The sequence below is a fragment of the Anopheles coluzzii genome, chromosome 3, assembly GCF_943734685.1.
Source record: "Anopheles coluzzii chromosome 3, AcolN3, whole genome shotgun sequence".
In the NCBI taxonomy this organism is placed as follows: domain Eukaryota; kingdom Metazoa; phylum Arthropoda; class Insecta; order Diptera; family Culicidae; genus Anopheles; species Anopheles coluzzii.
In genome coordinates this window covers 61,322,853-61,333,900 of record NC_064671.1, presented here as the reverse complement: position 1 = coordinate 61,333,900, position 11,048 = coordinate 61,322,853, and the positions used below count along the sequence as shown (strand labels likewise).

The 11,048-nt window shown below is 37.7% G+C and overlaps 2 protein-coding genes across 4 annotated transcripts; one reads left to right on the top strand and one right to left on the bottom strand.

The window, feature by feature from the left end:
- Positions 1-2,574: 2,574 nt before the first annotated feature.
- Positions 2,575-5,254, bottom strand: LOC120957696 (F-box/LRR-repeat protein 20-like). 3 transcript variants are annotated; one of them, XR_005751965.2, is made up of 4 exons: positions 4,963-5,254; positions 4,142-4,794; positions 3,857-4,064; positions 2,575-3,783 (listed from the first exon to the last, which is right to left on the bottom strand). XR_005751965.2 is itself a non-coding variant. In XM_040380019.2 (3 exons), exons 1-3 carry the CDS (start codon positions 5,004-5,006, stop codon positions 4,003-4,005), a joined length of 759 nt encoding a protein of 252 aa, XP_040235953.2. In that variant the 5' UTR covers positions 5,007-5,254; the 3' UTR covers positions 2,575-4,002. The 3 variants fall into 3 exon arrangements, 1 of the variants encoding a protein (XP_040235953.2); XR_005751966.2 differs by having other exon boundaries at positions 3,940-4,064; XM_040380019.2 differs by having other exon boundaries at positions 2,575-4,064.
- A 256-nt stretch (positions 5,255-5,510) lies between these two features.
- LOC120957699 (mitochondrial import inner membrane translocase subunit Tim8) lies at positions 5,511-6,122 on the top strand. Its single transcript, XM_040380029.2, has 2 exons — positions 5,511-5,738; positions 5,807-6,122. Exons 1-2 carry the CDS (start codon positions 5,637-5,639, stop codon positions 5,975-5,977), a joined length of 273 nt encoding a protein of 90 aa, XP_040235963.1. The 5' UTR covers positions 5,511-5,636; the 3' UTR covers positions 5,978-6,122.
- The last annotated feature ends 4,926 nt before the right edge of the window (positions 6,123-11,048 follow it).

The window sequence follows — 11,048 nt, the reverse complement described above, 5'->3', positions numbered from 1 at the left end:
TGGTCACCTGCATTATTGGCAAATTAACATGTTTATAATGACTTCTAATGATTGAAATCATCAAATACAATGTTTAAAGCCCACAATGAACGTTTCATATCCTAAGATTTAAAAATAATTGAATGAATTCGCAAATAAAATGTTTGCTCAAAAAGATGTAATTTTCGCCGTCTCGAAAATAAGCTTTCGTAAGAATTTATCTTTGAATTAGAGAGAAAAAAAAGAATGTGTAACCAGGCACATGATATTTATCTATAATTATAATTTTGTATATTGTTTCACTTAGGGCAAAATGGTCGGTATGTTTTGACACGAGCAACATGATGAGGCTTGACTAAATTATTCAACAAAACACTTTAATGCTAAGCTTAAATCTCTACTCTCATAACGACATGCAAGAGCTCAAAGCAAAGCCTAAAGTTCAATGTTGTGTTCCATTTTGCCCCTTTGTTTTGATGTTGATGTGTAACATTTTGTGTAAAACCATTTGGCCCCATAGCAAGACCCTTATTACCCCGCACAATACATTTTTACGACGTTGATTTGAAGTTGATTTTTAAAATAAATTTTAAACATATATATTTGTTATTAATGGGTAAACTTCTGATTGTTTTTCTTGAATAAGACGTTGCAGTATCGATTGCCGTTAAAATAACAGTGTAAAGTGGTTTAACCACAATAAGATACAGTCCAAAATCCTTAACAGGTCCATTTTGCCCCGCCTTCCCCTAAATATAGATAAAAATATAGAAAAAAAACGCTAACATTTTTACACTTTCAAATAAATATTTATGTTTTAATACTAAAGCAATACAAACATATTCAAACTAATTCGAAATAAAACAAAATATAAGACCTCTGGTGCGTCTGTATTTTTAACTAGTTTACTCTATTTATCTATACCGTTTTCAACACGCTCTAAAATCTGGCGCTTAATGACTATTATTTACTAGATATTAATGAATTTCTATAAAAATACGCTTCTCCAAAACAGTTCCTGCGGAAGTGTGAATGGGTGCTTTGGGTTTCGTTTGTGCTTTGTTTCCGTGTTTTTGTGTGACAATAGAAACTTTCATTATTTTACTTGCCGTATGTTTTTGTGTTAATGTTGGGTGTTGCCATATGTGTTGTGTAAAAATAGGGAGAAGATTGTTTGGAAACATTCACGGCCCCGTACCCATGTTGCTGGGTGGGCAGAGCAGAGACGTGTTGCAATTATTACAATATTATAACAACTAACAATGCTTGCATCCTAGCGCAGTAGTGGTGTTTTCGATTACAATAATTTTGCATTTATATAGTGTTTGCTTTTTGTTGCATTATTACTAATATTCTATAATTATAACTATTATTATTCTCATTAATAATATTATTATTAGTTGTCTGGTTATTATGGTTCCGTTTTTCGATGACTCAACACGAGGTTAAGGGGCTCGAAAGTGTACCCACTTCGAAAGCCCACTCCACCCGATGTCAATACTGTTATTTCCATCCTTGTTACTGTTCGATTATAAAATTTTGATTTTAAAAACATTCGGGCATACATACATACACATACCATTATGCAATGTACGTGTACCTGGTCTGTATACATGCGGTAGTAACCCATCACCATTCATCTTAATTATTGCATCGTTACAAATCGCTTCGTTAGTAAGTAGTAGTTATAGTAGTTATTCAATGTTGTTGTGTTTGTATGTGTGTGACTCAATCTTTACCATTTGTTTTGTTGTATTAATAAATAGTACTGGAATGGAACAATGTGTGGTGGTGTGCCCGTAACGTTTGGTGTGATACATTAGTTAAATCGCTCGCGAATTGTGTTATTTAAAATGCCATATTTTTGTTTGTGAAACTCTTTTGTATGTGAATATATATATAGGAATTTCTTGAACTTTTTTTGTATCTTGTATTGAAAAACTGGTCTGATGAAATGGTTATCTTCGAAAGGGGCAGAGTGATTATTAAGAAATGGGAGGTTTAAATTTTGCGGCATGCTCTTTATCTTTCTCTCTTTTGTATCCCTTTCCCCTTCCATAATGACTCTCCCCCATTTCAAGCATCGCAAGCATGTGCGTGCTATTGCTTTCCTGGTTCGATGTTTTTTTTTGTTTAAAGCTATTACGCGTTACACTTTGGATATAACAAAATCGTTACTTTTACCACCCGAAATGTGCGGGAAAACGGAAACGGGCGGTTTTGAAATCTCGCTGCTTACTGCAGCCACCAACCTTGGTCCGCGACGCATAGTAGTAGTAGTAACTCGTTTTGCTGCTTCGTATTTTCTTCAATTATTACGCTAATTTTTACCCGCACGCTTGCGACATTTAAGTTTGACAGTGTTACAAGCTAGACAGGATACAAGTCATCAAGATTTTAAAAATTCATTGCTTTCCTGTGTATGTATGTGTGTGTGTGCACGGGTGCACGTGTATCGTTCTAACATTATTATCAATTCGCCTCCAGCCCCCTGGTACATTATTATTGGTGCATTTTAAATGGACATTTTGTATGGGTCGACACTAGGAACATGACTGACGCGAGGGCTATTATTTGAATGAGTAAAATGTAATGGAGTGAAGTAAATGTAGAACCGTGTTCATAAAACTACAAAGCCTCTTGTTTGGATGTCCGTTGGACGGTGCAATATAAAGTACAAATACTGTTACGAAGTTGCAATGAAATTGATGTAGCGCATTTTGTTTGCTCCTCTTAGCGAATAGGTTGAGGTCATAGTGGATGCAAACGAGAGAATACTATTAACAACACATCTTTCATTAAAACTAATGTTGATGATGCATTTAATTAAAAAATAAAATGAGTTCGCTGAATGATCTACCCCGCCCATCTGGAATCAATCAGACGAAAAACTGGTTTGATTTTTACTCTTCTCCTAACTGGGCGGTGTCTTTACTATTGGTACAATAAAATCACCGCGTTAAAATAGTTTTTCTTTTCTGTTACTGCGTGCTGTTGCTGCTGCCTGCCTGTGCCTTCAGCATTACTGCACTGTGGACGTTTAACTACAATTCGCGTTGTAGCTTGTACGTCCTATAAAAGCTTATTATTACTAATGCTATAATTAATGGTCCTTTTGAAAATCCTTTTGGGCGTTGCGCACTACCACTGGGAATCGTTTTTTGTGGTTTGTTTTGTGTAAAAAGGATGCAGCACGGGGGAATATACTGGGATAAAGGATTTTCCTTTCTTTTCCTCCCTTGCCTAAAGTGGGTCTATGTACGCAAACTGCGCTTGCTTTACTTATACGGTAGTATTACAATTGATTGCTTGTCTGTTTTGCTAGTGGCTAGATAAGGTTTGCTAGAAGTAGTCGTGTAGTAGTAGTAGTAGTAGTGGTGGTGGTGGTATTATTATTTTGAAATAGTTTAATTAACGACATTACAGGCGTAACGTCGCTCCCCTAATGCTAGGTTGTGTATGTGTGGCTAAACAGTGTCGGTGTAGTACAGTTAGATTATAGGAGTAGTCGATGCTGTTCAAGTACATCCGTTAAAATATAGCTATCATCATCTAGTGTGATAGAGCGTAAGTTCTACTATCGTATTGTTCCTTTTAGGAGCAAGCAGATTCCTTTTCGTACCTTTGTTAGCTTTGTTGGTCCACGGTAAACTGGCCTCCCCGCCCGCATTGCTGGCTAGAGAAAGCGGTGCTTAAGTATTGCAATATACGTTTGTTTTTTTTCTCGCTTTGTCTCATTGCTATCACTGGATTACATATTGCCTGTCGAATGTGCTCCATGGAACAAAACACTTCGTTTAAATACTGTTTAAAGACAAATGATTTTCGTTAATAAAATCTTAAAATCGTAAGAAATGAGTCTGTCATTGACTATTACTTATTACTACTACGCGGCAAAAAGCAGGCTCCTGTCCACAAATTTACTTGCTTGTCGAAAGAAACAATACAGGTGAAAACTACCTTTCGTATGAGATTCAGGAATTCCGTGAATGTTTGTCGGTTTTGCCCGCTGTCTCCGCTGTATCAGTTAGAGATGGTCCAGCAGATGTACTTGAGATGCTTGCCAAAGCCAACAATTTCAAGATCTGTACGTGAAGAGAGAATTAATTTAATAAAGCAATCAAATCCAAGAGCCCATTGCACCGTTCCGATCCGCCTTCACCTTCAATGCTGCACCCTTCGAAGCCAATATACTTGATCGTGTTCCATGACAGCGCCTTCAGCCCGTCGCTCGTGATCGGACAGTGGCCCACGTTCAGGTCCTCAAGCGTCTTTCCGCACCGCTCGTTAGCGATCGTTTTGAGAAATTTGTCCGTAATGCTCGTGTACGATAGGTTCAACCGTATCAGGGGCATCCCGCTCAAAGAGTCCGCCGACCCGTCGCCCACCTGTTTGCATGACTCGAGATCGAGTGTGTCCAGCTGGGGGCAGCTGGTGGCCAGCAGCCGCACAAACTCGTCATCCACCTGTGGACAGTTTTTCGCGTACAGATGCTGCAGCTTGCCCAGCCGCTGTATCATTGCGCACAGCCCGGGCCGGGTAAACCGGTAATTGCCCTCGGACAGGGTAAGGCTACGCAGGTGAGGACACTTTTCCGCCAGCAGTGCCAGCAGGCCGTCCGTGATGGTCGATGTGGACAGGTTGACACGGGTGAGGGACGAGTTGAGCAGCAGCCGGGGCAATTCCTCGTCGTGGAAGCCTTTGTGAACGCGCACCACGTTCAGAAAGATGGCATTTTTCACCAATGCGGGCAGCAGCTCGAGATACTCGATGTTTTTGTACAGTTGAAGATTTTTCGCCACAAATCGAATGCATCTGGGAGTGTGTGTGTGTGGGGAGGGAGGAGAATAAATGGGAGAAAGTAAGCATAAAACACCGTTGAAATTTGGTTGGATGTGGGCGACAGGAATCGTCGTCCAATGTGCGTGGGACGCTATCTGCCCCACCATATGGCGTCGTGACCTGTGCGTTCGCTATACGTACGAGTGAAACAGCGTCTCTGGCTGTTGGCCAGGCCTCACACTCATTGTTGTTGCTTTTCCGTCTTGGTTTCACGACACGAGCTGACGCCTTTATTGATCCGGCGATCCGGAACTGGGAAGAAGGGGGGCACTTGGGTATAATTGTACTGCGGCGCACACGTAAGGTGTGCTATCGCGAACTAAGGAATAAGAAATGGAACACTATTTACATCGAATATTCACGACGAAACGGAGAAAACGCGACGTAGCAACACACGGACATGAATGTTTATAAACAAAGCAACCAAGCTGATTGTCATGAGGATGGGTCACCCTGTGCCTTGGCTTGATGCTTGCACAGTGGTAGCTTAGTATGGCGATGCAAACAAATTGGGTTTAGGGTAGTTTTTGTTGCAATTAAAGTTCATTAAAAAGACGTGGATTTTTTTACAATTGAATCCGACACCATGAAATGCCTTAAAATCCATTTAAGTTATGTTTGAAATAAGAAATTAAATTTTATCCAAAATTACGTGTCTTTGCATCCACCATGCATTGCGTAATAACACGAGGCTGTCAAAAAGTACCTGACAACTGGTGAAACGAAACTGCAAATAATTTCATCAGCAGAACTATACAATCTGCGTTAAATAGTTACTTTCATAGAAAACTCCACAAATTACTCGCTCTGCAGCCATGTCTAGCTTCGGAAGTGCGGACACGCCGAAAGCAAACGTCGATCCTGAGTTGCAGGACTTTCTGATGGCTGAAAACGAGCGCGCCCGGCTTAGCGCACAGGTAAGAGTCATCTCCGACCGCATGCATTCAATGCCACTTGTATTCTTTAACGTTCTTTTGCCTTGCAGATCCACGAGTTCAATGATATCTGCTGGGACAAGTGCGTGGAGAAGCCGAGCAACAAACTGGACAGCCGTACGGAAACGTGCTTGGCGAATTGTGTGAACCGCTTCGTCGACACGTCGCTCCTGATCACGCAGCGTTTCGCCCAGAGCCTACAGAAGAGCCAGGGAATGTAAAGGGCTCTGGTTAGTGGGGTACCGTTTCAATGGGAACGCATTTTGGGATGTAGTTTTTAGTTTCAGCAGGGCCCTTTAATCATACCATTCTGTTCTGTTAAATACATAAGTGCAGAACGGCATATATAATTTACCTCCAAGGAAAGTGAAAATGTGGATTGATTATTGTTTAAACAGTTTAATGTTCGTCTTTACAGTTTCATATTATCCCTGACTGATAATTTAATGGAATACTCAAGACAAGGATGATGACAGGTACAAAATTGGGTAAAAAATTCATATCGAGGAAACAGGATATGAGGGCACCCGGTGCTCTACTCGAAAACATCTCAAATCGATCGCTACAAGTTCAGCTGGACCTTCGTTCCGGATCCAGAACAGGTTCTGGTACAGTTACAAGAAGCAACAAAATCGGAAACAAAATCGGTTATAGGACCGGGTCAGTATCAGTTCCAGGACTGTTATGGAATCATCAGCCGTTCCAGGGCCGTTATAGGTTTGATATAAGTTCCAGGACCTGTGTGGGTTTAGTATCGATTCCAGGATCAATATGGGTTTGTATCAGTCCCAGAATCGATATGGGTTCCGTACTAGCCTCAGCATCGATATGGGTTCGGTATCGGTTCCTGAATCGATATGGGGTTGGTATCGGTTCCAGGATCGATGTGGATCCAGTATCAGTTCCAGAACCGGTATGGGTTTGTGATCGGTTCCAAGACGGGTATGGGTCCAGTATCAGTTCCATGGCCGATATGGATTCAGATATACGCCATACGTCTTTGAACCATGGATACTGTCCAAATTTAATGGTGTGGAGAAGTTCGCCATTAATGGAGGGATAACGGACGAAGGCGTGAGACCATGAGCAGTTTCGGGCACCTCTGTAACAAGCTCAAGACCGCACAACGATTGTAGCACAGGATAAGTAAGTAAGCGGATGTAACGCATCAACAATCTTCCTAGAATTTCATCAGGTTTAACTTGTATAGAATGAAGCTTATGCATTCGCTTGCACTAAAGTTCTCACAATTTGGAGCATTTCGATTATTTAAATTTTCATACAAATTATATGGAAATTTGTATCATTACATCGAATTCAACTCGTTACAAAATGTTCCGTTGCATTTAGATGTTCAGAACTTCACGTTGCAAAAAAAGAATCCCAAGGCTAACGATTGAATTTTCAATGTCCATGATGAGGAAAGCAAACGTACCGTAGTTTCATTTATTGCATGAAGTTTTTCGTGCTCAATCCTTCAGATAAAGAATCCGAACAAAGGTAACATAACGTAGGTGAATGAAAGGATAGCATTGTGATTTTTTGGATATATTTAATTGAAAACTGTTGAACAACAATACGAAGATATTATGACTTTTGTACCACACGAAAGGAAAACGAATTCATTCCCGTTTACCCGAATAAATGTTAGAAATGAAGAAAGTCGCATAATCGTGCGTTAAGGAAAACAGGACAGTTTTTTACGCGTTTTAGTTGATTTAAGCGTTGTAGTGTTGTCCAAAGTTACGAGTGTAGTAACATAGAGGTAATACGATTTGCAAGGCAAGCTTTCATTAAACATGTGGAAGAAAGCATTTTCGCTGTAGTAATTGTTTTCGCTCATTTCAAAACTAACAATTAAATCAATAAATATATAAATAAATAAGCATACAACAATAGGATTTCCTGGAGTATGAGTGAGGATGGTATATATCAGTGAAATATGTGTCATTATAGGAAGAGGCGGATTTTTCTAAAAGCGAATTGAGCGGCCGCGGAAGGTCCCGGCCTGAAGAAGGTCCCTAGCTACAAACCTTCACATGTCAGTTCGCTTTTATATGCGATTGATTTTCTTATAAATGCACATATGAACGATAACGTTTAAAGCAATCAAAATTGTTACTTGGCTAATTTTTGAAGGCCTAGACAAACTCGACATACTTTCTCACTCTTCCATATTAGCAATAAAAGCTCTCATGGCAAGAAAGAATGCATAATTTTTTTAGAGAACTTCGTCGTTGGTCTCGAATGCAAGGGCGACAAGTCTACAAATACGCAAGTACAGGATAATCATAGCCTGACCCTTGGAATTCAGGCAATTTCTATGTATCTGTGAAACAGGAAATCACACAAGCTTTGTGCAATGGCTTTCACCTCTCATACACATGATTGCGCAAACAAATAATTATATATTATAATTAAAAAAAAAACAGGTAATAGCCAAATTAATAAACGAATCATATAAGTGTGTGAAAGCAGTTTAAATTATATGAAGGGAAAATAATCGCATACTAGTAAGCAAAATGAGGCGCAGGGTTCGTGAACAGTACTTTGTTGATCACTGAAACTTGGCTCAAGATGCAGAGTATCTTGGGGATTCGGTGCTGAACAGCGGTAAAATTAGATGGAGCAGCATGGTTGAAACATTGAGCGAAGACTACGCTGAAGAGCGAGGGTGAAGGACTGGGCCCCATGTCAGTTTCTCAGTACTCAACTGTGAGTGGGATAAAAGAAGTGGAAAATGAAACTTCTCGACAACCCTTTGGTATGTTATGCATGTTTTAATTATATTAGAAGATCGTCAAATAAAATAAAAAAATTAATGAATGAATAAATGGACTAATTAATTAGTTCATAAATATATAAATAAATAAAAATCAATAAGAAAAAATTTTGAAAAATTAATAAAAATAAAATAAAAAATCAAATAAATAAATAAATAAATAAATAAATAAATCTTCTTCTTCTTTGGCTCAACAACCGATGTCGGTCAAGGCCTGCCTGTACCCACTTGTGGGCTTTGGCTTTCAGTGACTAATTGATTCCCCCCCATAGCAGGATAGTCAGTCCTACGTATGGCGGCGCGGTCTATTTGAGGATTGAACCCATGACGGGCATGTTGTTAAGTCGTACGAGAGACCGGCTCAAATAAAATAATAAATAAATGAACAAATAAATAAATAAATAAATAAACAAATAAATAAATAAATAAATAAATAAATAAATAAATAAATAAATAAATAAAAAATGAATAAATTAAAAAAACAATACAAGAAGATATATCCAAATAGTAAAGATTTTGAAAATTGGGGAAAAAGAGGAACGCCGTTTGTTAAAACTGTGAGCAACTGCTTACAATACATACGGTACATTTACAAACGTAGTATAATACACTAAAATTATAAGTTTTGACTTTTTTGCAAAACTGAAATGGCTTTATTGCACAAACATCATTTGTGAGTGGTCTTCTGAGGAACTATATACATTTTCCGGAGATTAATACAATCCAAATAATGCCCCATCGTGCGTTCTTCACCAGTGAGATTGCTTAACCTACCCCATCACACCAACGGTATGCAGTGCTAACGATCCCTATTTCAATGACTCGTTCCTTACATCTCCTCCTTAGTCCGTCAGATTACTGTTTTTTTCTCTTTAGTCTAGCTAGAACGAGTAAAATCTTAACGAGTAAAATTTCACATAACGAGCAATTTCATTTGTGTTTTTGATACACTTGTATAGTGCCGATGTGAAAATAAAAATATTACGATCGGTAAACATTTAGCATTTCTATAATTTTGTTTACTAAAATACTATTGCAAGGAAGAAAGTATCGTATAGCTGCGTGTGCCATAAGTGTGTGGTATATTGATTATGTAATGTCTCTGGCAGGCTGTTCTAGATCTACTAATACATGATTTTTTTGTGGGTATATATCTAATTTTTGAATAACAAATTCTTCCTTCACTCAAACGAATGAAAGATCGTTTTACATAGTGGTTTCACTGCGGTGGTTTAAAATTGTTTACTCATTTCTCTGCAATCATCATTCGGGCGAAGCAGTGACTCTAAGAGCAAATGATTTATACCAAATAATGTAACATGTCTCTTTTTGGTAAAAAATAAGAAATGACATAAACAACTTAACTTAACAACTGAACTTAATCAGATCATGGATAAAATTCAGGTCCCAACAAGAACAAACCTTTGTAAGATTCTAGGCCACTGTGTAATACAGCGCCTACCACAACTATATGGACAGTCGTTTTTCGCGATTTGCGGAAAATCCATAAGAGATAGATAAAAACAGTGAATGTATGAGTTTGGAAATATATTTTTATAGAAATGCATTTTTGAACGATTTTTAAAAGATGTATTATAACTTATTTTAAGGTTTTATAAGCTTTATAAGAGTAATTATAAAAATATATTTTTTTTCCAAATATCAAAAAAATTTACAAAAAAATTGTTTTCACCTCTAATGATTGTTTTAAAAATGCAAACCAAAGTGTGTAAAAAGTTTTTCAAAAACTATTTTGAAATTGCCATGAGAACCTTATCAATTATCCTTATGTTTTGGAGGAAGTGTAGACGAACCCGATATTCAATTGCAATGGGCCTAGAGTATTACTCTTTGCACATATTCTTACCGGCTTTACAAATACTTATCTAATACATGTAAACACTACATCACTAATTCAGCTAGTCCTTATTTAGGCTCATAAGCTACCTAACGAATTCACTACTAAACTTTACAAGCAGACGGCTACCGGCGCTTTTGTAGCGGTTTAAGAGAACATCGATGGTGAAGTGGGTGGTGGGAGGAAAAATATATCGGACTAGTATTACATTCCTCAACTATGTATGTAACAGCAGCAAATATTTAGATTCTGCTAAAAAATCGTTGTTGAACTTTTTGTGTGGCTTTTGTTTGATTGGATCAGTTTTGAACCGTTGTTCACAAAATTGATAAGGATATCATGGCAATTTCAAAATAGTTGTTGAAAAAGTTTTACATACTTTGGTTTGCATTATTAAAACAATAATTAGTGGCGAAAAAAAAAATTGTAACATTTTTGGTATTTGAAAAAAATATATTATGATAATTACTCTTATAAAACTTATAAAACCTTAAAATAAGTTATAAAAACACTTTTAAAAAATCGTTCAAAAATGTATTTCTTTAAAACCTTTCTAGAATATGTTATTTATATTTTTGAACGATTTTTAAATGCGTTAGTTAGCACATAAAACCTGTTTTTCGAAGTGTCTTTATAGTTATGGTACGACCAT

Coding starts and splice junctions, on each gene's coding strand:
- LOC120957699 (XM_040380029.2), top strand. CDS start 5,637: ATGTCTAGCTTCGGAAGTGCGGACACGCCGAAAGCAAACGTCGATCCT. Junction 5,739..5,806: donor GCGCCCGGCTTAGCGCACAG/GTAAGAGTCATC, acceptor TTTGCCTTGCAG/ATCCACGAGTTCAATGATAT.
- LOC120957696 (XM_040380019.2), bottom strand. CDS start 5,006: ATGAGTGTGAGGCCTGGCCAACAGCCAGAGACGCTGTTTCACTC. Junction 4,795..4,962: donor CCAGAGACGCTGTTTCACTC/GTACGTATAGCG, acceptor ACACACTCCCAG/ATGCATTCGATTTGTGGCGA. Junction 4,065..4,141: donor CGAAGGGTGCAGCATTGAAG/GTGAAGGCGGAT, acceptor CTTCACGTACAG/ATCTTGAAATTGTTGGCTTT.